This window comes from Vicia villosa, linkage group LG7 (genome assembly GCF_029867415.1).
Source record: "Vicia villosa cultivar HV-30 ecotype Madison, WI linkage group LG7, Vvil1.0, whole genome shotgun sequence".
Taxonomy (NCBI): Eukaryota; Viridiplantae; Streptophyta; class Magnoliopsida; order Fabales; family Fabaceae; genus Vicia; species Vicia villosa.
In genome coordinates, this window is record NC_081186.1 from 24,409,048 (window position 1) to 24,432,500 (window position 23,453).

A 23,453-nucleotide genomic window follows, 5' to 3' on the forward strand; every position below is an offset into this window, starting at 1 on the left:
GAAAATGTAGTTACTACCAGATGCATCTGGACGTTTCAGCATCTTGATTATGGCGTCAACCGATCTTGAAATATGTGCATCAAACTCGATCGGCCCCTTAGTTATTCTACGGCAAATCGATTTCCACATGGTCGTCACATCTTCATCGATCTTCAACTCAATCAAGTTGTATTTCACCCTTCCATTATTATCAACTCAATATTCACGAAACTCGATCTTTCTCACTCTTTTGTTCTCGCCATCCGAAAGCTTGAACTCGTCAAGAGGATTGTTTCCGTTGAAATCCACTTCTACCTTAATGAGAAATTGAGGAAAATATTTCTTAAAGATGTCTTTCTCTATAACATATGCCCTTATTTATAGAATCTTGGATTCATTCTAGACCACACAAAATTGTCGGTGAAATCATAGCCCTACAAAACTATTGACTAAATCCTGATCGTCAAAAAAGTTTGACAAAATACACTATTAAAATTTTCAATTATCAACTAAATTTGTAAGGTACCGTAAATTTCAAATGATACTGAAAATTTTGTAACTATACTGAAAATTTAGTTCAGAAATTGTTTTTTTTTTAAGAAGGGGTATTTGTGGAATTAAGAAAATGAGGGGGGTGTCGTATAAAATTTAGGGGAAGGCACGTAGAATCCTCCATCTTACAATCCAATATGATGTGGCTTGAAATGGCAGGGTGGAAAAACTTTTGTATCATTGAATGTGTTTTCAACCATCCAAACTCGGCATAAATTCTTCAAAGCTGTCACAGGGCATGAGAATTTCTAAAGCAACCAACTGGCACAAGAGACAGATGAAAAGTTAACATGAATTCTTCAAGCTAAGAACAAAGTCATTCCATGTGAATTTAAAAGTTAATATATGAATTCTTCAAGTTTAAACCACAACCATTTCATTCAAATTCAATAAGGGAATTTGATTCCCTTGCATCACACGGGAACTAGCAAGAAAGACATACAGACCTATTCATGTCCAAATGTATCAACATTTTCACGACTCCTGTGTTTGAGACAGTGTGCATGATCAATCAGGCCACTGAATGACTGAATACTATGTTTAGTTTATAATAATAATAAAATTGTACAACATTTGGAAACTCATCATTCTCACTAGTGCATCGTGGTTTTCCTATTTTATCTGTATATTGATGGGACCAGCAGCATTGGTTTAACTTCAATCAACTAAAAATTACTATTACTTCTATTCTTGCCCAATTTATCAATAAATTGACATTTGGGGTAAATACTATATCTTGAAGCTAACTATTTCCAACACTTTCAAACTAAAACTGGCTTTGGCCTTTACCAGTTTTCAAATGCCACATGATATCTACCTGAAATATCTCAGTTGTCAAAAAGGGTTTGAAACTTGACTCTCTTTTTAACGCTCCTCATTCGATCATATCCAATACCAATCTTGCTATGCATCAACTTGATAGCCAAATCAGCATTCCCAGCTTTCCTTAAGGAATGAATCATCAGAGTTCTAATCTTCCCAGGTATTTCTCTACCCCTATCCACAATTCCATCAGCCAACTTACAAGCCTCCTTAACACGGCCAGCTTTACACAGCGCTCCAATCATATCTTCATAAGCCGTTTCAAGAACAACCCCCATAGGTGCAAGCTCATCCAGCACTTTACAAGCCCTCGCAACTTTCCCCGAAAGACACAACCCAATTGAAAGAGCCCTAAAACAAGCAACATTCGGCGTTATCCCTTTGTCAATCATCAAATCCCACATCTTGACCGCCTCTTCATTCCTATGCACTCTGAAAAGCTCACTGATAAGTATAGTAAACGTATACACAGTATGCTCACAACCATCACACTCCATCCTCTTAAACAGCGCTAGAGCATCATCTATCCTCCCACACTTACACAGTCCATCGATGAGCGCATTGTAGCAATATGAATCCGGCAGACAACCCCTATGGGCCATTTCATCAAACACCTTCTCAGCTTCATCAACCCTCCCTGCCTTTCCAAGTCCATCAATCAAACTAGAATAAAAAACAGCATTGACAACAACACCATTCTCATTACAACACCGAAAATACCCCAAAGCTTCCTCCACTCTCCCACTCTTACACAATCCATTAACAATAGCACCATAAGTAACCTCATCAGGTTCAATCCCATCCATTTTCATCCTCTCAAACAACCTTAAAGCTCCATCCGAATTTCCACTCTTCCCATAACAATCAATCAAAGCAGTGTAAACAGCCTTATTACCCTTACAACCATTCCTAATCATATTCTCAAACAAAGCATAAGCTTCTAAAACCTTCCCGGTCTTACAAAGCCCGCAAATCACCAAACTATAACAATGAGAAGGAACTTCAAACCCCTTATCCTCCATCTCATGGTAAAGACTCAAACAACAATCAACATCACCTTCCGCATAACAAGCCTGCATTATTGTCATATAACTAACAACATCAGGCTCCAAGTTAATTACCTCCATTTCGCGAACCATCTCACTCGCCTTGCGTGTTTTCCCAATCTTGCAATACCCTTTGATCAAAGTATTGTAGGTTACAACATCAGGCTTTATTCTTCCTTCTTTCATCGCCTCGAAAACACGCTCGGCTGATTCAATAAAAGAGGAACCAACGAGTCCGTTAAGAAGGGAATTGTAAGTGAAGAGGCTTGGTTGGATGTTTTGTTCGTTCATTCCACGCCAAACTAATAGAAGCTCGTTCACTAAGCCGGCGTTACCGAAGGTTTTGATGAGGGAATTGGCGGATGGGGATGTTAAGGGGAGGCGGTTACGTTGAAGTTCTGCGAAAACATTTAATGCGGCGGAGGTGGAGGCGGTGGTGGTTGAAGTGGTGGTTGAGGGAGATAGAAGGAGGTTGATTAGTGAAACGTAGCAATCGAGGGAATGGGAGTAGTTATGTTGGTTGGAAGCCCAGGTGAAGAAACGGAGGGCGGTTTGGTGGTTGTTGAGGGAACGGAGAGTGTGCGCGACGAAAGAGGGGGAGAGAGTGATGAGAAATTGGCGGCAGAAGGAATCGAGATTTGATTCCATGGTTGGGGAGTTGTCGAGGAGGTTGAGGATTTGTGTGAACCATGGAGAGGGTTGGAGGTTTTGTTTAGAGGAAACGACGTCGGAGAGGTCGCAGAAAGGTTCGACGAGTTCTGGGGGAGGGAGAGATAGGGTTTTGAAGGAGCGGGAGAATGAATGGGGAGATGGTGGTGTGGCATTGTTGTTGTGTGGGGGATGGGTTTGGAGGGGGAGAGGGAAGGAGAAGTGGATGTGTGTGATTGTAGGAGAAGGTTGTTTTAGAAGCAGAGAGGAGATTCTTCTCATCACTGTAAAGTTCACTCCTCCAGATTTGATTGATTTTCGAATAAGAAAAACACTTCCCCCTCTTAATCCCCATTCGTTATATAATATATTGTTGTTAGTTTCATTTTCCATTTTGTTTAATTTTAGGCTATGTTTGGATATGATAAAATCAACGGAGCGGAATGGAGCGGAGCGGAGTGGGATGGAGCGGAGTGGAACGGAGCGGAACGAAGATACCATTCCATTGTTTGGAAATTTTAGGACGGAACAAGATAAGTTGTTTATTCCGCCCAAATCGGAGGGTAAGAAAAATGGTGGTAAGTGATGGAATGGAATGAAATTCATACCACTCTATTCCGCTCCGTTCCATCCGTTTTTAAATTATCCAAACAATGGAATATCATTTTATTCCATCCCATTCCGCTCCGCTCCATCCGATTCCATCAATCCAAACAAAGCCTTAAGGTTATGTTTTTTTTTTTATTAGTTGGTTTTGAAATTTGATATTGACAAAAGAATAAAATTATTTTATAAGTATCATTACATAGAAGATAGAAGTTATTAAACAAATGAAATTGATTAAACTTTAATGTTGAGAGTAAAATCAATTAAATGGAATTCAAGAATCACATCGAAAAGAATTAAAAATGTAAAAGTTTGTTTGATCTTTTGTTTAAAGTGTTTTAATCTTTTTTTATTAGTAGTATGTTAAATAAGCAAGAGTAAGTTTTTATGTACTAAGGTGATGCACACATGCATTAAAATGTTTTCAAACTCTTCATCTATTTCAAATTTCTTCTAAAAATGAATTCTAGAAAGTACTTAATCGATTAAGAAGCCATTTTGATCAATTAGAAAAGCTCTAATCAATTAAAGCTTTCTTATAATTGATTAAGGAGCGAGTTCGTCTCCTAATCCATTAGGAACCTTATTGATCGATTAAAGAGCAAATTTGACATAGAGTTTCCTATTTTGGCAAAGTCTAATTGATTACCTTGTCGTTTCTAATTGGTTTGAAAGCTGTCAAAGCCCATGAATTGTTTTTGTTTATACGTCAAACTTTGTTCTGTATAAAGGACTTTTGTGCTCTCTTCCGAAACACGGTTTTTCTTATTCAATGCTCTCTTTTCTCACTCAATCTTTTTTAGAAACAGTTTTTATTCACGATACATTATTTTAGTGCTGAGAGATTGAAAAACTTATATTGAGAGTTATATAATTTTATTATTGTGTTGATATTGCAACTGAAGAGCATACTTCTCTTGGATACTCTAATTAACTTTAAGGTTGCAAGCTAAACTTATAAAAAATCTTGGTTGTAAGGAAGGTTGTTGGATGATCTTGGTGGAAAAGCTTACGTTATTGATAGTGGAAATTTCAAGAGGAAACTCTTGGATACTGGAGTAGTCTGCGTGATTTAAGGTTGACTAGTGTAAATTTTGGATCTCTCTAACTCTATCTCTTTAAAGTGTTGTTCTTTATTTTTTTGCGGCTTAATATCTATTTCTAATTCATTCTTAAAATCAACCAACCTAAAATTAACCTTTTGCAAAAAGTTTTTTAAGAACCAACTAACACAATTCACCCTTTTTCTCTTGAGTTTAAAGTCGCTTGGTTATTATTTGTGTGACTACAAACTATGGTTCACAACTATCTAAAGACTCCATCTGAATATTAATCTCCAAAAATGAGATATATCCATTATATCCTATATGTTGAGATTAAACAATGTCTTTGTCTTAGGCTTGTCGTGTGTATGTATGTGTATGACCACTAACAATACAAAAATATGGATAATAATTTTGATATGTTTATTGATTTTGTCTCGTGTATTATGTGAGTATATAAAAATGATTGGTGAACAACCAAGATACATGCATGGTCAACTATCACAACATGCATCAATTTGTAGAAAGAAAATTTAATCTTATAGGACTGAGTGTGAAGTATGGAAATTATCTAGTACCGTTGAGAGACTTTCATCATAGGGTGAATGATCCCAGACTCATGGAAGACTTTGGGTCCAGAGGAATAACATCGAAATCCATCCTTGAAAGTAAGATTTCCATTAGACGATCATGAAACTTAAATCGAGGAATGATGACATCGTGCAAAATCTAGATGATAGTAAGGTAAGCTTACTTGATAGTGTTAGGAGCAATTCATATCTCAATTGAATAAAATCCCTAACCTTTGGCCGTTAAATGATGATGTTGAGTTAAAGGGATATGTTGCTTGGCAACCAAGGAATCCTCGTTTCAATTGTCACACCGTAAATTTACCTTGTCGACTTTGCCAATCTGCCAATGAGTATTGTCCTTAGCTTGAGTCGTTGTCATCTTAAGAGCATACCAAATAGGGGGATCAATATGATAAGAATTAGTCCCATGAGTTATGTGAACCCTAACTTTAAGCAAGGTGACCTATTGATCATCAAAAGTTATCAAATTTCAAGTAAACTTAAGAGAGGAAACTTCATTAATTTTCCCAATGATCTAAGACCAATGCCACATTATTTTAAAGGAGGGCATGCTTTTTTCCAAGCCAAAGTAATGATCTTCTTCTTTTTTATGTTCTCATCCCAAATAAAGTTTCTAATCCATTGTTCATCTTGTTTAAGAAGAGAAACTGTCCAAGTATAAATGGTAAAGTTGTAGATAAACATATTTTGGATTACACTTTTAAACAATTTCATCCTTCAAACAATTGAAAATATGAGGTTATCTAATATGAAAGTTATGCTTTGATCTTATCAGCAATGGATTGTTGATGCGTGAATTTAAGATTTATCTTAAAAATAGGAATCCCTAATTAGATTAATGTAAAAATACCAAAAAAAAAATCATGTAAAGTGCAACACCCCGAATTTCGAATTAATTATTTTAATTGAATTTTAAATACTTTTTATTTATTTATTTTGGTGATAAAATTTTTATGTAAATTATTTATTAATTGTGGGGTTTATTTAAATTTATTAGATTTTTAGTTAATTAAAATAATAGGAAATTAGGAGATTTGGTGTGAAAATTAAATTAATGAGAAAATTAGAGTGAGAAGGTAGAATAAGGAAAAGTGAAAGGTAAAATGCAAAACTTATTTTAATTAATATTAGGTTAAATAAGTAGAAAAGGTGAGGAGAGCTAAAGTAGTTAGAAGTGGGCAAGAAAATTTAGGAGAGCTTTTCGAAGGGAAGAACACCAAAGCCAAAAAGCTTTGATTGATGTTGGGAAATTAAGGTAGAGGGAATTACTCATCTATGGGTGTAATATGCATGAAGGGTAGAGAGGAATTTTTATCCTGTTTCTTATTTTTCCCATGTTTTCTTACATTGTTGAGTTTGTGTGTTTTTGGAGAATATTAAAACTTATCTCAATTGTTGTGATAAACATAATTTCTTGCTCTGATTTTTTTGGTGAATTTTGTATGAAAATTGTATGTGAAATCTGAATATTAGTGTTCATATTGATATGTAGTAATATGGGTGTTCAAAACTGAAGGATAGAAAAACACTTAGAAAGGGGGGTTTGAATAAGTGTAGTCTAAAAACTTGAACGATAAAAACAATTTGCACAGTTATTTTTATCCTGGTTCGTTGTTAACTAAACTACTCCAGTCCACCCCCACGGAGTGATTTACCTCACCTGAGGATTTAATCCACTAATCGCAACAGATTACAATGGTTTTCCACTTAGCCCACGACTAAGTCTTCTAGAGTATCATGATCACAACCTGATCACTCTAGGAACAAATGCTTAGACACAAGCTAAGACTTTCTTAGAGTATCCTGACCACCACGTGATCACTCTAATTACAACTGCTTAGACACAAGCTAAGACTTCCTAGAGTATCCTGATCAACACTTGATCACTCTAGTTACTTACAAATTAATGTAATCAAATAAGAGTTTTACAATGCTTCTGAAAAGCTATAATCACAACAGTGATATTTCTCTTAATGTTTAAGCTTAATCTCACTAATATATTACAATAGCAATGTAGTGAGCTTTGATGAAGATGAAGTTTGAGAGCTTTGATTTGAACAGCGTTTTAGCAAGTTAATATTCATAGAAATCGTCAACCTTGCTTCTCATCAGAACTTCATATTTATAGGCACTTGAGAAGATGACCGTTGGGAGCATTTAATCCTTTGCGTATTCCGTACAGCATTGCATTTAATGTTTCACGCTTTTGTCAACTACCTCGAGCCTTGTTCACGCTGTTTCTACTGACGTTGCCTTTAATAGCTTCCAACGTTCCTTTTGTCAGTCAGCGTAGCCTGCCACTTGTACTTTCTTCTAATCTGATGTTTATGAATACAATGTTTGAATATCATCAGAGTCAAACAGCTTGGTGCATAGCATCTTCTTGTCTTCTGACCTTGAAGTGCTTCTGAGCGTGATACCATGAGAACTTCAGTGCTTCTGCTTCTGAACTCAAGTTCTTTTGATGCTTCCATAGACCCATGTTCTGATTCTGCCTTGACCATCTTCTGATGTCTTGCCAGACCATGTTCTGATGTTGCATGCTGAACCTTCTGAGACAGAGCTTCTGAGCGCTGATTTGTGCATACTCTTTATATATTTCCTGAAAGGGAAATTGCAATGTATTAGAGTACCACATTATCTCTCACAAAATTCATATCCTTGTTATCATCAAAACTAAGAATATTGATCAGAACAAATCTTGTTCTAACAATCTCCCCCTTTTTGATGATGACAAAAACATATATAAATGATATGAATTTGCGATCAGAAAGAGCAGACGGCTAAAGACAATTACACAGCTAAATCATAAGCATGTGAATATGTCTCCCCCTGAGATTTACAATCTCCCCCTGAGATGAATAATCTCCCCCCTGAAATTAATACTAGAAGAATTTTATAAATAAAAGACTTCCGTGAGTATTTCAGTAGAGACGTTCACATATGCTTGATCTTCAGAACATTCATGACTTCTGATTTCTGCTTCCATAGGACAGCTTCAGAACATTGAATTTCTTTAGATCCTCAGAACATTCACAGCTTCTGATTCCTGCTTCCATCGGACAGCTTCACAACTTGAATTTCTTTGATCTTCAGAACACTCACAGCTTCTGACTTCTGCTTCCATCGGACAGCTTCAGAACTTGAATTTCTTTAGATCTTCAGAACATCCACAGCTTCTGATTCTTGCTTCCATTGGGACAGCTTCAGAGCTTGAATTTCTTCTTTCATCACTTCATGCTAGATTATATCAGAACATTGTTGAATGTACCAGAGCATCATCAGAGCATCTCTACATCCTGAAATGTTACAGAACAAAACTAAACGACAAAAGTCAGCATGAATGAGTCAGAACATAGAATATGTTTCAGAACACATAATATGTATCAGAGCCATATAGAATGTATTAGAACAAATGGACATAATGTTTCAGATCATATTCTATCATCAGAATATCTGAACATTCTTCCTTCTTGCTTCTGATTCTGAAGCTTCATAGCACTCAGCTTGCTTCAAGAATCCAAGAGCTTGATTCATCTTGTTGCTTCTTATGTTGATCTTGAATCTTCAATTCCTGCAACAACACAACTTAAGGCATAGAACTTTGCAAGTTCTGTTAGTAATGTGGGGCCTTTTTACCCGGTAACTGATAATATTTAATCAGATCATTTATCATATATTTTCTCCCCCTTTTTGTCATAACATCAAAAAGAATATAAAAGATTCAGATGTAGAAAACGACAAAGGAAAGAAACAGAATTAAACTTTTCATTGATTAAGCAAACAGAATTACAAAAGATGTATGCAGAACAAGCAGATGCAACAATGAAAGAAAACTACAAGGATTTAAAGACTACAACCCTAGCTTAGACAAAATCTGCGCCAGAATGTCATGAACCCTAGCTTCTGGAAGGTCTTCAGCTTCTGTACCTTCCATCTCAACATCTGAGTCTGACTCAGGAGCAGCCTCAGCATATTCTGGTTCAGGCAACTCAGAAGCTCCAACTTCCAATGCCTGAAGAATAGCTGCTAGGATTTATGATATGAATGCAAAGAGAGATAGAGAGCGAAAAAGAAACTGAATGCAAGAGAGAGAAATATAAGAGGGAAAAGAAACGTTTGAAGAGTATTAAAAGAAAAAGAAATAAAAGGAAATGATGGATAGCATTTAATGTTACGTGACGTAAGGAGAGATAATAATGACAAAAGAAGTGATTAGCACAGTTACCTAAGTAGGCGTCCCCTCAACTGCACGCACGCTTGTCCAGAAATAGTGAACACGTGTTTACCATCTGGATAGCCAGTTACAGCTGTTTTACTTTTAAAGAGATTCTGAGTCAACTTAGACAATGAAACGTTAGTAATAACATAATCACTACTTCTAATTGATTACAATCAGAACTTCTTATAAAAGACTAATTCAATCTCATTTCAGAAGATACTCATACATAAGATCTTCTCATCTTCTCATTCTGGGCATAAATCCATACTGATATTCTTCAGAATGAACTTAAACCTATCTTCAGCAAGGGGTTTTGTAAAGATATCAGCCCATTGATGGTCTGTATCCACAAAGTTTAAAGATATAACACCCTTCTGAACATAGTCCCTTATGAAATGATGTTTAATCTCAATATGTTTAGCTTTTGAATGTAAGATAAGATTCTTAGATAAACATATAGCAGAAGTATTATCACAGAAAATAGGAATGTTACTCTCATATATCTGATAATCTTCTAGCTGACTTCTCATCCAGAGCATTTGTGTGCTACAACCAGCAGCAGCAACATATTCTGCTTCTGTTGTTGAGAGGGCAATTGTAGCTTGCTTCTTGCTGTACCATGAGATCAGGTGACTTCCAAGAAATTGACAACTTCCAGAAGTACTCTTCCTTTCAATTCTATCTCCAGCATAGTCAGCATCACAGAATCCTACTAAATTGTATTCTTTGGATCTTCTGTAAACTAAACCAACATTAGTAGTACCTTTCAGATACCTCAGAATTCTCTTAACCGCAGTTAAATGAGATTCTCTCGGATCTGATTGGAATCTAGCACACAAACAAACACTGAAGAGAATGTCAGGTCTAGAAGCAGTTAGGTATAGAAGCGATCCAATCATACCTCTGTACAACTTTTGATCTATCTTCTTACTTACCTCATCCTTACCTAGGACACATGTTGGATGCATAGGAGTTTTGGCTTCTTTGCTTTCAGAAAGATTAAACTTCTTCAGAAGTTCTTTCACATACTTCGTTTGATGAACATAGGTTCCATCAGAAGTTTGGTTGATTTGAATCCCAAGGAAATACTTGAGTTCTCCCATCATGCTCATTTCAAATTCAGCCTGCATAGACTCAGCAAACTCCTTTCCAAGTGTAGCATTAGATGTTCCAAAGATGATATCATCAACATATATTTGACATATTAAAATATCCTTTTTAAAGGTTTTACAAAAGAGAGTAGTGTCCACTTTTCCTCTAGTGAAACCATTTTCCAGAAGGAAAGAACTTAAACGTTCATACCAAGCTCTCGGAGCTTGCTTCAATCCGTATAATGATTTCTTTAATTTAAAAACATGATTTGGAGACTTGGAGTCTTCAAAACCAGGAGGTTGATGGACATAAACTTCTTCATCTATATAACCATTTAAGAAGGCACTCTTGACATCCATCTGATAAAGAGTGATGTTATGTTGAGTGGCAAAAGAAATTAATAGACGAATAGATTCTAACCTGGCCACTGGTGCAAAGGTTTCTGTGTAGTCAATCCCTTCTTGCTGACTATAACCTTGAGCAACCAGTCTGGCTTTAATTCTTACCACTTCTCCCTTCTCGCTTAGCTTGTTTCTGAATACCCACTTAGTGCCGATGATGTTAAATCCTTTTGGTCTAGGAACCAAGTCCCATACATCATTCCTTGTAAACTGATTGAGTTCTTCTTGCATGGCAATTATCCAGTCTGGATCTTCTAGAGCTTGATCAACAGAAGTTGGCTCGATCAAAGAAACAAGACCTAATTGACAGTCTGCATTGTTCTTAAGGAATGCCCTTGTTCTGATGGGATCGTCTTTCTTTCCAAGGATCACATCTTCTGAATGAGCTGAAGCAATTCTAGGTGATCTTCTGACTGTTGGCTCTTCAGAAATCCTGAGATTCTCTAAAGATGCAGCAACTTGATCTTCTGATCCATTGCTTCTGAGACTTTCAGCTTCTGCAGCTTTGCTTCTTGGTTCTACAGCTTCTGATATATCAATATCTATATCTGCAAAATTCTCAAACTGCTTTGGTTTTTCAAGACCAAGCTTATCATCAAACCTGATATTGATTGATTCTTCTACAATCATTGTTTCAGTATTGTATACTCTGTAGCCTTTAGAGTGTTCAGAATATCCAAGAAGGAAACACTTTTGTGCTTTAGAATCAAACTTACCAAGATGATCTTTAGTATTCAGAATAAAACATACACATCCAAAAGGATGGAAATAAGAAATGTTGGGCTTTCTGTTCTTCCACAATTCATAAGGAGTCTTATTTAGAATAGGTCTGATAGAGATTCTATTCTGAATATAACACGCAGTGTTTATTGCTTCTGCCCAGAAATGCTTAGCCATATTGGTTTCATTGATCATGGTTCTGGCCATTTCTTGTAGAGTCCTATTCTTTCGCTCTATAACTCCATTTTGCTGTGGAGTTCTAGGGCAAGAGAAATCATGGGCAATACCATTTTCTTTGAAGAACTCCTCAAAGAATCTGTTCTCAAATTCGCCACCATGATCACTTCTGACCTTTATGATTTTGCACTCTTTCTCAGGTTGGATCTGAGTGCAGAATTCAAAGAACACTGAATGAGACTCATCCTTGTGTTTTAAGAACTTTACCCATGTCCAGCGGCTATAATCATCTATGATGACTAATCCATATTTCTTCCCTCTGACAGATGCTATTTTGACTGGGCCAAACAGATCAATGTGCAAGAGTTCTAACGGCCTTGAGGTAGACACAACATTCTTAGACTTGAATGCAGGTTTGGAGAACTTGCCCTTCTGACATGCTTCACAAAGAGCATCTGATTTGTATTTCAGATTTGGGAGTCCTCTGACCAGATTTAGTTTGTTAATCTGAGAAATCTTTCTCAAACTAGCATGTCCTAATCTTCTGTGCCAGACCCATTGCTCTTCAGAAACAGACATAAGGCAAGTTACCTTCTGCTTCTCAAGATCAGAAAGATCAATCTTATAAATGTTGTTCTTTCTCTTGCCTGTAAATAGGATTGAGCCATCCTTCTGACTTACAGCCTTGCAAGACTTTTGATTGAAGATTATATCATAACCATTGTCACTTAATTGACTTATGGACAATAAGTTATGCGTTAATCCTTCTACAAGAAGTACATTAGTTATGGAAGGAGAGTTACCAAGACTTATGGTTCCAGAGCCAATGATTTTGCCCTTCTGATCTCCTCCAAACTTGACTTCTCCACCTGGTTTAAGCACCAGATCTTGGAATGTAGACCTTCTTCCCGTCATGTGTCGCGAACACCCAGAGTCCAGGTACCATAACATTTTGCTTTTTGTCTTCTTTGCCGCCAAGGATATCTGCAACAGAAATTATCTTCTCCTTAGGTACCCACAATTTCTTGGGTCCTTTCTTGTTAGTTCTCCTCAAGTTCTGATTGAACTTGGGTTTAGCAAAATATTTAACAGGAGGAACAGCATGATATTCTTTAGGTTTGTCATCATGATATTTCTTAGGATGTGTCACATGCTTCTTGGTGTGAACAGTGTTAAACTTCTGTGCATGTGAAGTGAGCCTAATATCATGAGCATGGCCATATTTGAACTGATCATACAATGGCTTGTATGTGATCTTCAGATCATCAACGAGTTCAAATTTATGTGAGGTATCACCCTCATAGCCAAAACCAAACCTTCTGTTTCCAGAAACACCATATATCATAGAAGCAAGATGACTTCTGCCAATACTTCTAGATAAGAACTTTCTGAAGCTCGAGTCATATTCTTTCAGAATATGATTCATGCTAGGAATGGATTTTTCTGTTTCAGAAGGAGATCCACTATCTTTGGATAGATTTAAAACTTTTTCCTTCAGTTCAGAATTTTCCAATTCCAGCTTCTTAGTTTCAAATTCAAACTGCTTTTTCAGCTTTTTGTATTTGATACTAAGATGAGCCTTGAGTTTCAGAAGTTCTGTTAAACTGGAAACTAACTCTTCTCTAGATAGTTCAGAAAATACCTCTTCAGAATCTGATTCTGATGTAGATGCTGATCCATCATCTTCTGTAGCCATCAGCGCGAAGTTGGCTTGCTCTCCTTCAGAGTCTGATTCTGATTCTGATTCAGAATCATCCCATGTTGCCATAAGACCTTTCTTCTTATGAAACTTCTTCTTGGGATTCTCCTTCTGAAGTTTTGGACACTCGTTCTTGTAATGTCTAGGCTCATTGCACTCATAGCAGACAGCCTTCTTCTTGTCAGATCTTCTGTCACCAGAAGATTCTCCTCGTTCAAATCTCTTTGAACTTCTGAAGCCTCTGAACTTCCTTTGCTTGCTCTTCCAGAGTTGGTTTACCCTTCTGGAGATCATGGACAGTTCATCTTCTTCTTCAGATTCAGATTCTTCAGGATCTTCTTCTCTAGCCTGAAAAGCGTTAGTACATTTTTTAACATTTGATTTTAACGCAATAGACTTACCTTTCTTCTGAGGCTCGTTTGCATCCAACTCTATTTCATGGCTTCTCAAGGCACTGATAAGCTCTTCCAAAGAAACTTCATTCAGATTCTTTGCAATCTTGAATGCTGTTACCATTGGACCCCATCTTCTGGGTAAGCTTCTGATAATCTTCTTTACATGATTAGCCTTGGTGTAGCCTTTATCCAGAACTCTTAATCCAGCAGTTAGCGTTTGAAATCTTGAGAACATCTTCTCAATGTTTTCATCATCCCCCATCTTGAAGGCTTCATATTTCTGGATTAGAGCAAGAGCTTTAGTCTCCTTGACTTGAGCATTTCCCTCATGGGTCATTTTCAATGACTCATATATATCATGGGCAGTTTCCCTGTTAGATATCTTCTCATACTCAGCATGAGAGATAGCATTCAGCAAAACAGTCCTACATTTATGATGATTCATGAAAAGTTTCTTCTGATCATCATCCATTTCTTGCCTTGTAAGCCTTGTGCCACTAGCTTTCACTGGATGTTTGTAACCATCCATCAGAAGATCCCATAGTTCACCATCTAGACCAAGAAAGTAACTTTCCAGTTTATCATTCCAGTATTCAAAGTTTTCACCATCAAATACTGGTGGTCTAGTATAACCATTGTATTGCTCAGCAGAGCCAGATGTAGATGCAGATGGATTTGTTGGAATTTCACCAGCCATCTTTTACTGAAGCGTTTTTCTCTTCCTGAATCTTTTCTAAACACGGTTAAGGGCTTGCACCTTAGAACCGGCACTCTGATGCCAATTGAAGGATAGAAAAACACTTAGAAAGGGGGGGTTTGAATAAGTGTAGTCTAAAAACTTGAACGATAAAAACAATTTGCACAGTTATTTTTATCCTGGTTCGTTGTTAACTAAACTACTCTAGTCCACCCCCACGGAGTGATTTACCTCACCTGAGGATTTAATCCACTAATCGCAACAGATTACAATGGTTTTCCACTTAGCCCACGACTAAGTCTTCTAGAGTATCCTGATCACTCTAGGAACAAATGCTTAGACACAAGCTAAGACTTTCTTAGAGTATCCTGACCACCACGTGATCACTCTAATTACAACTGCTTAGACACAAGCTAAGACTTCCTAGAGTATCCTGATCAACACTTGATCACTCTAGTTACTTACAAATTAATGTAATCAAATAAGAGTTTTACAATGCTTCTGAAAAGCTATAATCACAACAGTGATATTTCTCTTAATGTTTAAGCTTAATCTCACTAATATATTACAACAGCAATGTAGTGAGCTTTGATGAAGATGAAGTTTGAGAGCTTTGATTTGAACAGCGTTTTAGCAAGTTAATATTCACAGAAATCGTCAACCTTGCTTCTCATCAGAACTTCATATTTATAGGCACTTGAGAAGATGACCGTTGGGAGCATTTAATGCTTTGCGTATTCCGTACAGCATTGCATTTAATGTTTCACGCTTTTGTCAACTACCTCGAGCCTTGTTCATGCTGTGTCTACTGACGTTGCCTTTAATAGCTCCCGACGTTCCTTTTGTCAGTCAGCGTAGCCTGCCACTTGTACTTTCTTCTGATCTGATGTTTATGAATACAACTTTTGAATATCATCAGAGTCAAACAGCTTGGTGCATAGCATCTTCTTGTCTTCTGACCTTGAAGTGCTTCTGAGCGTGATACCATGAGAACTTCAGTGCTTCTGCTTCTGAACTCAAGTTCTTCTGATGCTTCCATAGACCCATGTTCTGATTCTGCCTTGACCATCTTCTGATGTCTTGCCAGACCATGTTCTGATGTTGCATGCTGAACCTTCTGAGACAGAGCTTCTGAGCGCTGATTTGTGCATACTCTTTATATATTTCCTGAAAGGGAAATTGCAATGTATTAGAGTACCACATTATCTCTCACAAAATTCATATCCTTGTTATCATCAAAACTAAGAATATTGATCAGAACAAATCTTGTTCTAACAAAAATCAAACCAACCCAATAGAAAACCGCAAACCAAATTAAACCAAACCGAAACCGCAAAAAACCGCATTTGGTTCGGATTAGTTTGATTCATCTTTTAACAAAAACCGCACGGTTCGGTTCGGTTTGCGGTTTGTATTTTGTAAACCGAACCAAACCGAATAAAACCACATTATGTTACAACCTAATTTTTACTTAACTCACATCCAACCCAAACTTAAACCTATTATACCTTAATCTTATGATTACGAACAGTTTTCTCATCCTTACATATATAATTTAAGTCCCGATCTTCTCAAATCTCTAATAACATTATCGCACATTCTTTGCCACATACATCTTACCTCTTCTTCTATAATCTCTATTCTCTTATATTCTTTCTTTTTCACTTTTTCATTTTTATGTAAATGTTTCGTATTTCAGTTTCGTTTTTATCACACATCTTCTTTTCTAATCTCTCAACTCTTTTCTTTTTCTTTTTCACCTTCACTAATCTCTCATATCTTCTATTTTTTGTTTCATTATAATAATTTTTATACTATTTTATGCTATTATTTTATGTTTAATATTCCACTTTTGTCTAATTTAATTTTTACATATTAAATGGAAAATTATTGTCAAAATATGACGAGTTTTGTTGTTATTTGATAGTGTATGAATGCCTAAATATAAAATTATGTTATCATCTATATGTGTATGTGTATGTCTCAATAAAATATTTGTAAGAAATCGAACCAACCGAACCGAACCAAACCGCATTAGTTTGGTTTGGTTCGAATTTTTTTAAAAGCCAACTGAACCAAACCAAACCGCACGATTTTTTCTCTTGCGCTTCAGATGATTTTTTTCGTCAAAACCGCCTAAACCGCACCGTGAACACCCTATGTAATAATATGATGAATAAAAAAAAAATCCTACCTACATACCAAAAAATCCAAACATTCTCATTCCCTCCCCTTACTTCAAATCAACACCAAATTATGTCATCCTTTGCCAACAATTAATCATAGCCTCACTCAATATTTTAATAAATATCAAAACTTTCTTCAACGCAAAACTTTAGAATCTTTATTTCAATAAAAGTCAAAACTTTCAATTAAATCAAAACTTTCTTCAACAAAACTTTCTTTCAATAAAAATCAAAACTTTCTTCAACACAAAACTTTAGAATATCTATTTCAATAAAAATCAAAACTTTCTTCAACACAAACTCTATAAAAAATGTACCTAAAAAGACACAAAAATGGAAGAAAAATAGAAGAAACAACTCACATCCATATTTAGTAGCAGAAAGAATATATATTTTGCATGCATCAGAAAGAGAAGTTACTTAGGTGATATTTAAGACAACACCAAACTGAACACTACTCTTGAATGCCTCACATAAAACAAGAAGGAGCAATTTTGAGAAAAAATTTCAAATTAGAACAAAAAAATTCTAGTTTAGAATCTACTTGTGTTTAGAAGGAGAAGAGAGAATGAGCGAGAGGGAGATGAGAGAAAGAGGGGAGGCGGTTACTGTGACCTAGGGTTCCAAATGTGAACATATATTGAATGAATATTGAATAAAAATTAAAATAAGTGGAGTATTAAAAATACAAAAAAGTAAAAAATAAATAAATCCAGGTCATATATTAATAATGTATCAAAACAGCCAGGCGGTAGTTAACGTTTTTTCTTAAAATTTTTATAGAAAAGACCAATTAGGTTAACAGAACAATTTCAAGGGACTACAATATAATATTTTTTAATTAAGGGACTAAAATGAAATATTAAATTGAGTTTAAAGGACCAAAAGATACATTGAATCTATAAAAAAATTATGACATGTCTTTTAGCTAGCACCTTAATGATAATTATAAACTTAAAATTGGTCATAATTGTAGGTCTATAGCAATCCATTTTATGTGCACAATCAATTTTATGAATAAGGACCACAATATATTATTAGGAGGCATCCAGTTTTTAAAAAAAATATACAAGAATCCCAGATAACTATTTGTGAATAGAGTGAAAATTTTCTGAACCAAGTTAAGCTTTGTTAAATCTAAATCTGATCTGTTTTAAGTCTGATTTGTAGTCTAAATTAATAATCTTAAAGATTTTTGTATGGCTTATATAGGTTAGGTCGTAGGTCAATTTGCATGACCTAAAATATAATTTTAAGTGCTAAAATATAGCATTTACATCAACATCATATCAAAGTTTTTATAAATTTTGTTCACATCTTGTATTATTTTCACAATAGCTTAAAATAAGATAATTTTTTCATATAAAATATTTTAAGTTGATACCCTTTAAAAACATTTTCATTTACATATATTTACTAATTATAATATATATATTTTATAAAATTTATGAACTTCAAAAAAATATAGTCACGCAAAATATTAGGGCAAGCTTTTTTTTTCCACCCTTATACTTTTAAAATTTGAAGATGCATCTTCGAACACACTAACTTTCTATAAAATTGAACGAAAACGAATGACTCACCCTATTATAATTAATTTTAGAGATGCATATCTAAAAACACTTTTTTTTTTACAAAAAATGTTGTTTTCTGATATACATATTCAAAAGTTTTCTATTGTATTTTTTTAAATTTAGTATTAGGTGTATCTAGATAGACAAACCTAATAGTCATGCATTAGCAATACAACAAATATGTAAATACTAACAATTTCTCTATTGAGAAAAATAATTGAAAAATAGAAAAATAATTAAAATAAAATTATAAAAATATGAAAATACAACTAAAAATCAAATAAAATAAAATGTGTACAAATTTTTTCGAAAATATAAAAACAGAAAATAAATCAAATAAAATGGAAAAACAAGGAATTTTGATCATGGTTTTTTTCCTCATGAAATGACGCAGTAAAATTTCAATTCAAAGTTGATTTTCTAGAAAGTCGAGTTTTTTATGCTAGGTCACGTAAAGGGCAGAAGCCTAAGAACGCAAGGGCTAGAATGTGAGAATACAATTCTTATGACTTTAATATTAGTTAAAATTGATAGTCTTCGAAAACAACGCCAATTTTAATGGAAAAATGTTTAGTAAATAAGGTAAGGTATGTTTTCAGATATGCATCTTCGAATTCATCTTGAGTATTTTTGGAAAAGCGTCTTCGAATCAATTTTATAAAAAAACAGGATAAGGTGTTTCCAAAGATGCATCTACGAAAATTTTCAAAAATAATTTCGAGTTTTCAGATATGTAGGATACACTAATAAAGGTGTAAAAAGAAGTTGCCAATATTAACAACCTTATACGGGCCTTTCTAATTTCACAGGCTTTATAAGCCCATAGACCAGAGTTTGTTCATTTTCAAGATTTCAATTCACCATTTCTCTGACTGGTTCCAACGGAAAATCTTTTCGCGCCAAAATTCAATCGATTTCTCTCTGATTTCAACCCTCTCTTGTTCCTTCGATCTCTATTCTACTTTCTGTAAGTGCTTAATTCTTCAATCTCTTCATCTTCTCTCAGATTTCTATAGCATTACGCGAAAGAACAATCTCAGATTTCAATTTTTTTTCAAAATTTCAGAGCTAGTCGTGTGATTTTGATTTCTCCTATACTTTTTCCTTTTCACTAGTGCAGATTTCATGTTCGGATTCGGACACGGTGATTGAATTGAAGTGTTGCGGAAAAGAGGAATTGAACTAGCAATTGGCGTTTTGGTAAATTGTCAGTGACGATCCTGATACTGCTTCTTTTGATTTTACATGTTTATTTGCAGTATTTATGGCGTTTTTGTTAGATTTGTTCTTCTGGCTATTTAGGTTAAAGTTCAATGTATTTGAAGTTCTGTAATTTGTTGCTTGCAATCACCATGAACGAAAATACGTTATCGAGTTGTTGACATGATTGTTTTTGGAATGCTCCCTCTAGTTCTAGGTCATTTAGATTATGATTACTTTTGAATCATTGTTATTTATTTGGTACCATACAAATAGTACTAATGGATGAAAAGAGAGAGGATATACTTGTTTGACAAGAAAGATAGAGACAGAAATCGTGCAGGAGTGGAAGAGAGAAAAGTTTCTCTCATGAAAGGTTTGAAAAAGCTTTGTGTAACATCAAATATTTTCCATTTTGTGATATTTATTGTAATGAGTGAAAGATTTGTTGATACAAAGGTGTAGGGATATAAGTTTGTCATGTTTTTTCCATCAGTTACTTAAAATGTTGTTGGAATTTTTTTTTTTGAATGCTAAAGTTTTGTTGGAAATAGAAGTGCTGTTCAGAAGATAACAGTTTGTTACTTTGTTGTGTATTGATAAATACATACAAACTAGTTCACTGAAAAAGTGAGAGCTAGTGTTATTAGTCAGAGTCTCTGTGTAGAGTGCCGCAGTTACAACTCAATAAATTAGGAGTCTGAACTTTAAACAGTGGATTAATTTGTTTTCCAATCTTATATGTTGTGTTTGGTGTTCAAATTTGTTTCTGCTTTTTAATACTATTATTATTAGTAGACTATGACAATCCTTGTTTCACATATTTGTTTAGACAAGCATCAGTTAAGGATCTAAAATTAGTGTTCAAAATTTTCTTCCTTTTAAGATTTAAAGTATTTAATCTTTATTCATTAAAAAGTGTATTATTTTATGATTATAAGATGATGTAACAATGTTTATATGGAAAATTCTTACTCTAAGTTGTCCTGTTTCTTAACTGATTTTTAGCTTACAGTCCATATATTTTTGATTTAGGTACTTATTTTTTAATTGGAAGCAGTTGGCTGCTTTCGCTGAAGAACTATTGTACTGATTATTATTGCTTTTATTATAGTTGATTGGCTTGTTTCATAGATTAGGCATGCTGCTTGAGTATGCTAGTTCTTTTCTCCCTTTGAGAAATTCTAGTAGTTGCATTGATCTATGTAGTATCCTGATGCATGGTTTTGTCTTGCAGGTATTGTCAACCCTTGGACATGTATAAGTGTAGTATCTGACTGCTGAAATGAGATGCAATGCATGTTGGCGAGAAGTAGAAGGGCGGGCCATTGCCACAACATGTGGTCACCTACTGTGTATCCATTTGAGAGCAATTTTGTCCTTGCATTCCAATTTATAAATAAATAAAATCAAATGGTTCATATCAAATTAGGTAGATATTCCCTTTTGTTTTGTTATTCAAATGGTTAATTCACATATTTCTGGTTTCCTTAACGAAGTTAACAGGCACAGAAGATGCCAATAAGATATTAAGCAATGATGGAGCATGCCCTGTTTGTGATCAAGTTCTTTCAAAGAGGTGAGGATTATATTGGGATCTGTTGCTTATATCCTGACACAAAAAATCGGGATTTTGATGTTCACAAGTTCACATGATTAAATACATAAAAAGCCGTCCAATTGATGGCATTAATCATCCCTAGCGATTTTTACATAAATTTCGTTTGGGTATTCTGTCCTTTATTTAAAGTATATGCTTTCAATTTAGATCGCCGTAGATATGATTATTTAGTGGTACTATTATTCCCTCAATGTTAATTACCAATACTTGCCTGTAATGTGATGTTTTTGTTATTGTATAAATTTGAGTTGTCAATTATAAACTTTATGGATTACTTGTTTTTCTCTAATTTATGTGTTTCTCTTATCAGTCTCATGAAATCTGTGGATATAAATCCCAATGATGAATGGGTCAATGTGAGTAAGCATTCTACGTATATAGCTAACTACATACTACATACACTTTAGATATTTTCTGTAATAATTTGAAGGATATCATTCCCTGTTAATGTGATGTTTTCCTTTGCAGATGGCCATGGCGGGAGTGTCTCCACAGATGTGTATCCTTTATGCCCATTGTTTAGAAGGCACTGCGTTGAAAATTTGAAATTAATGTTGCATGTTATAGTACTCTGTAGTACCTGAGGATTTGACTAACGTGAATGAAGTGCATATTCTGAAATTAAAGAATTTAAGTTTACATCTGACCAATTGTTTTACCTTAAAGAAAACTTAGTAATGAAGAGTGCGCATAGAAGTGTGATGTTCTACATCGGGCAAAAAGAACTTGAGATGCAGTGTAAGATGAACAAGATTGTTAGTCAATGCCAGCAGAGATGTGAGATGATACAAGAAAAGGCTACAGAAAGAGTAGAGCAGTTGCATACTGCTTACCAAAAGATGGCCAAGAGGTGCCAGATGATGCAACAGGAAATTGAGAGCTTAACCAAGGACAATCAAGAACTTCAGGAAAAATTTGCTGAAAAATCCAGGTCAGTGTCAATCACTTCTCCATCTTTTAAAAGTCCAAACTCTTCATCTGCTGACTAAGTTATTTCTGTTTCAGGCAGAAGAGAAAACTAGATGAAATGTATGATCAGCTGAGAAATGAGTTTGACTCAGCGAAGCGGTCTGCCATACAGCCTGCAGGCAACTTTTATTCCAGAAATGAGCATGATTTGTTCTCGAACCCGCCAAACATATTGGATGAAAGAGAAACTGGTCGAAAAGGTAATCTTTTACTTTAAACACTCAGACTATATTTTAGCTTTAATCGAAAATGTTTAATGATACATTAAAGTTTCAGTTAGCTTTAAAACCAAATGAAGTATCTATAATTTAAACAAAATTATGAGAACATGAACTTATGCTGATAACCTCAGTTTTACTTTTAAAATGTTTCCAAAATTAGATAACTTATTTGTTGCAGGTCTGCCGGTATTCCCTCCCCCCACTCCAGGACCAAGAGAGGATCTATGGCCAGCACGGCAGAATAGCAATAACTCTGGGGATGCTGGGATTGGGATCAGAAGGGCTCACCCTGTTTTTGGACCTGGAGCTACTAGCAACCCATCAATGAATTTGAGAAACCTAATACTTTCTCCAATTAAGAGGCCTCAGCTCTCACGTAAACGCAGCAATCTATTCACGTGAGTCAGAAAACTCGACTCTGGTAGATTCATATACTAAACACTTCTTACTCTTGTATTTTGTTTCAGATTGTAGGCTCAAAGGAGGCTTACCTATGCTGTCAGTTAAGCGTTCTGATTTGATTCTGGCTTTGGTCTCTTTGCTCTTTTTCAAATTTTTTCACCTTTTAGTTATTGTTAACAGGGAGCAGAGAAAAACTGTTCTAAGGTTTTGCATATATGAATTTGTTGGCCGCATATTGTACTTTGATATTTTAAATTTCATATCTTGAAACTCTTCTAGATGAAGGGCTGGTAGAAGGAACAATGTATATTTTCATTTCCTTGCCTTGCCTCAATATGTAGATAGATAATTCCCAGCGTAGTTTATGGTGATAGGTGAAAACTTCAGCGTGTTGCTGAAAATTTTCAACTCTGACGGAGCTGTCCGATTTTATTTCTATTGATTTGTTAAGTCTTGTTTTTAGCTCCTAATTTCCTTGTTTCTTCAATGATAGAAATTGTTGGCTTTTTTGTAAGTAAAAATTAAATTAGGCAGATATATTTAGGATGTTCAGTGATTGGTTTTTCAAAATAATCAAACCTGATTTAT

At 35.0% G+C, this 23,453-nt stretch overlaps 2 protein-coding genes across 5 annotated transcripts; one reads left to right on the forward strand and one right to left on the reverse strand.

The window, feature by feature from the left end:
* Window positions 1–847: 847 nt before the first annotated feature.
* LOC131620397 (pentatricopeptide repeat-containing protein At1g03560, mitochondrial-like) lies at window positions 848–3,386 on the reverse strand. Its single transcript, XM_058891466.1, has one exon. It carries the CDS (start codon window positions 3,327–3,329, stop codon window positions 1,359–1,361), a length of 1,971 nt encoding a protein of 656 aa, XP_058747449.1. The 5' UTR covers window positions 3,330–3,386; the 3' UTR covers window positions 848–1,358.
* A 15,917-nt stretch (window positions 3,387–19,303) lies between these two features.
* On the forward strand, window positions 19,304–23,248 carry LOC131617038 (E3 ubiquitin-protein ligase CCNB1IP1 homolog). 4 transcript variants are annotated; one of them, XM_058888426.1, is made up of 10 exons: window positions 19,304–19,419; window positions 19,568–19,659; window positions 20,890–21,007; window positions 21,159–21,231; window positions 21,584–21,629; window positions 21,742–21,772; window positions 21,949–22,204; window positions 22,279–22,442; window positions 22,642–22,861; window positions 22,931–23,248. In XM_058888426.1, the coding sequence occupies exons 3-10, from the start codon at window positions 20,938–20,940 to the stop codon at window positions 22,935–22,937; spliced, it is 867 nt and encodes a 288-aa protein (XP_058744409.1). In that variant the 5' UTR covers window positions 19,304–19,419; window positions 19,568–19,659; window positions 20,890–20,937; the 3' UTR covers window positions 22,938–23,248. The 4 variants fall into 4 exon arrangements, with proteins under 4 accessions (XP_058744409.1, XP_058744411.1, XP_058744410.1 ...); XM_058888428.1 differs by having other exon boundaries at window positions 22,672–22,861; XM_058888427.1 differs by lacking the exon at window positions 22,931–23,248 and having other exon boundaries at window positions 22,642–22,865.
* The last annotated feature ends 205 nt before the right edge of the window (window positions 23,249–23,453 follow it).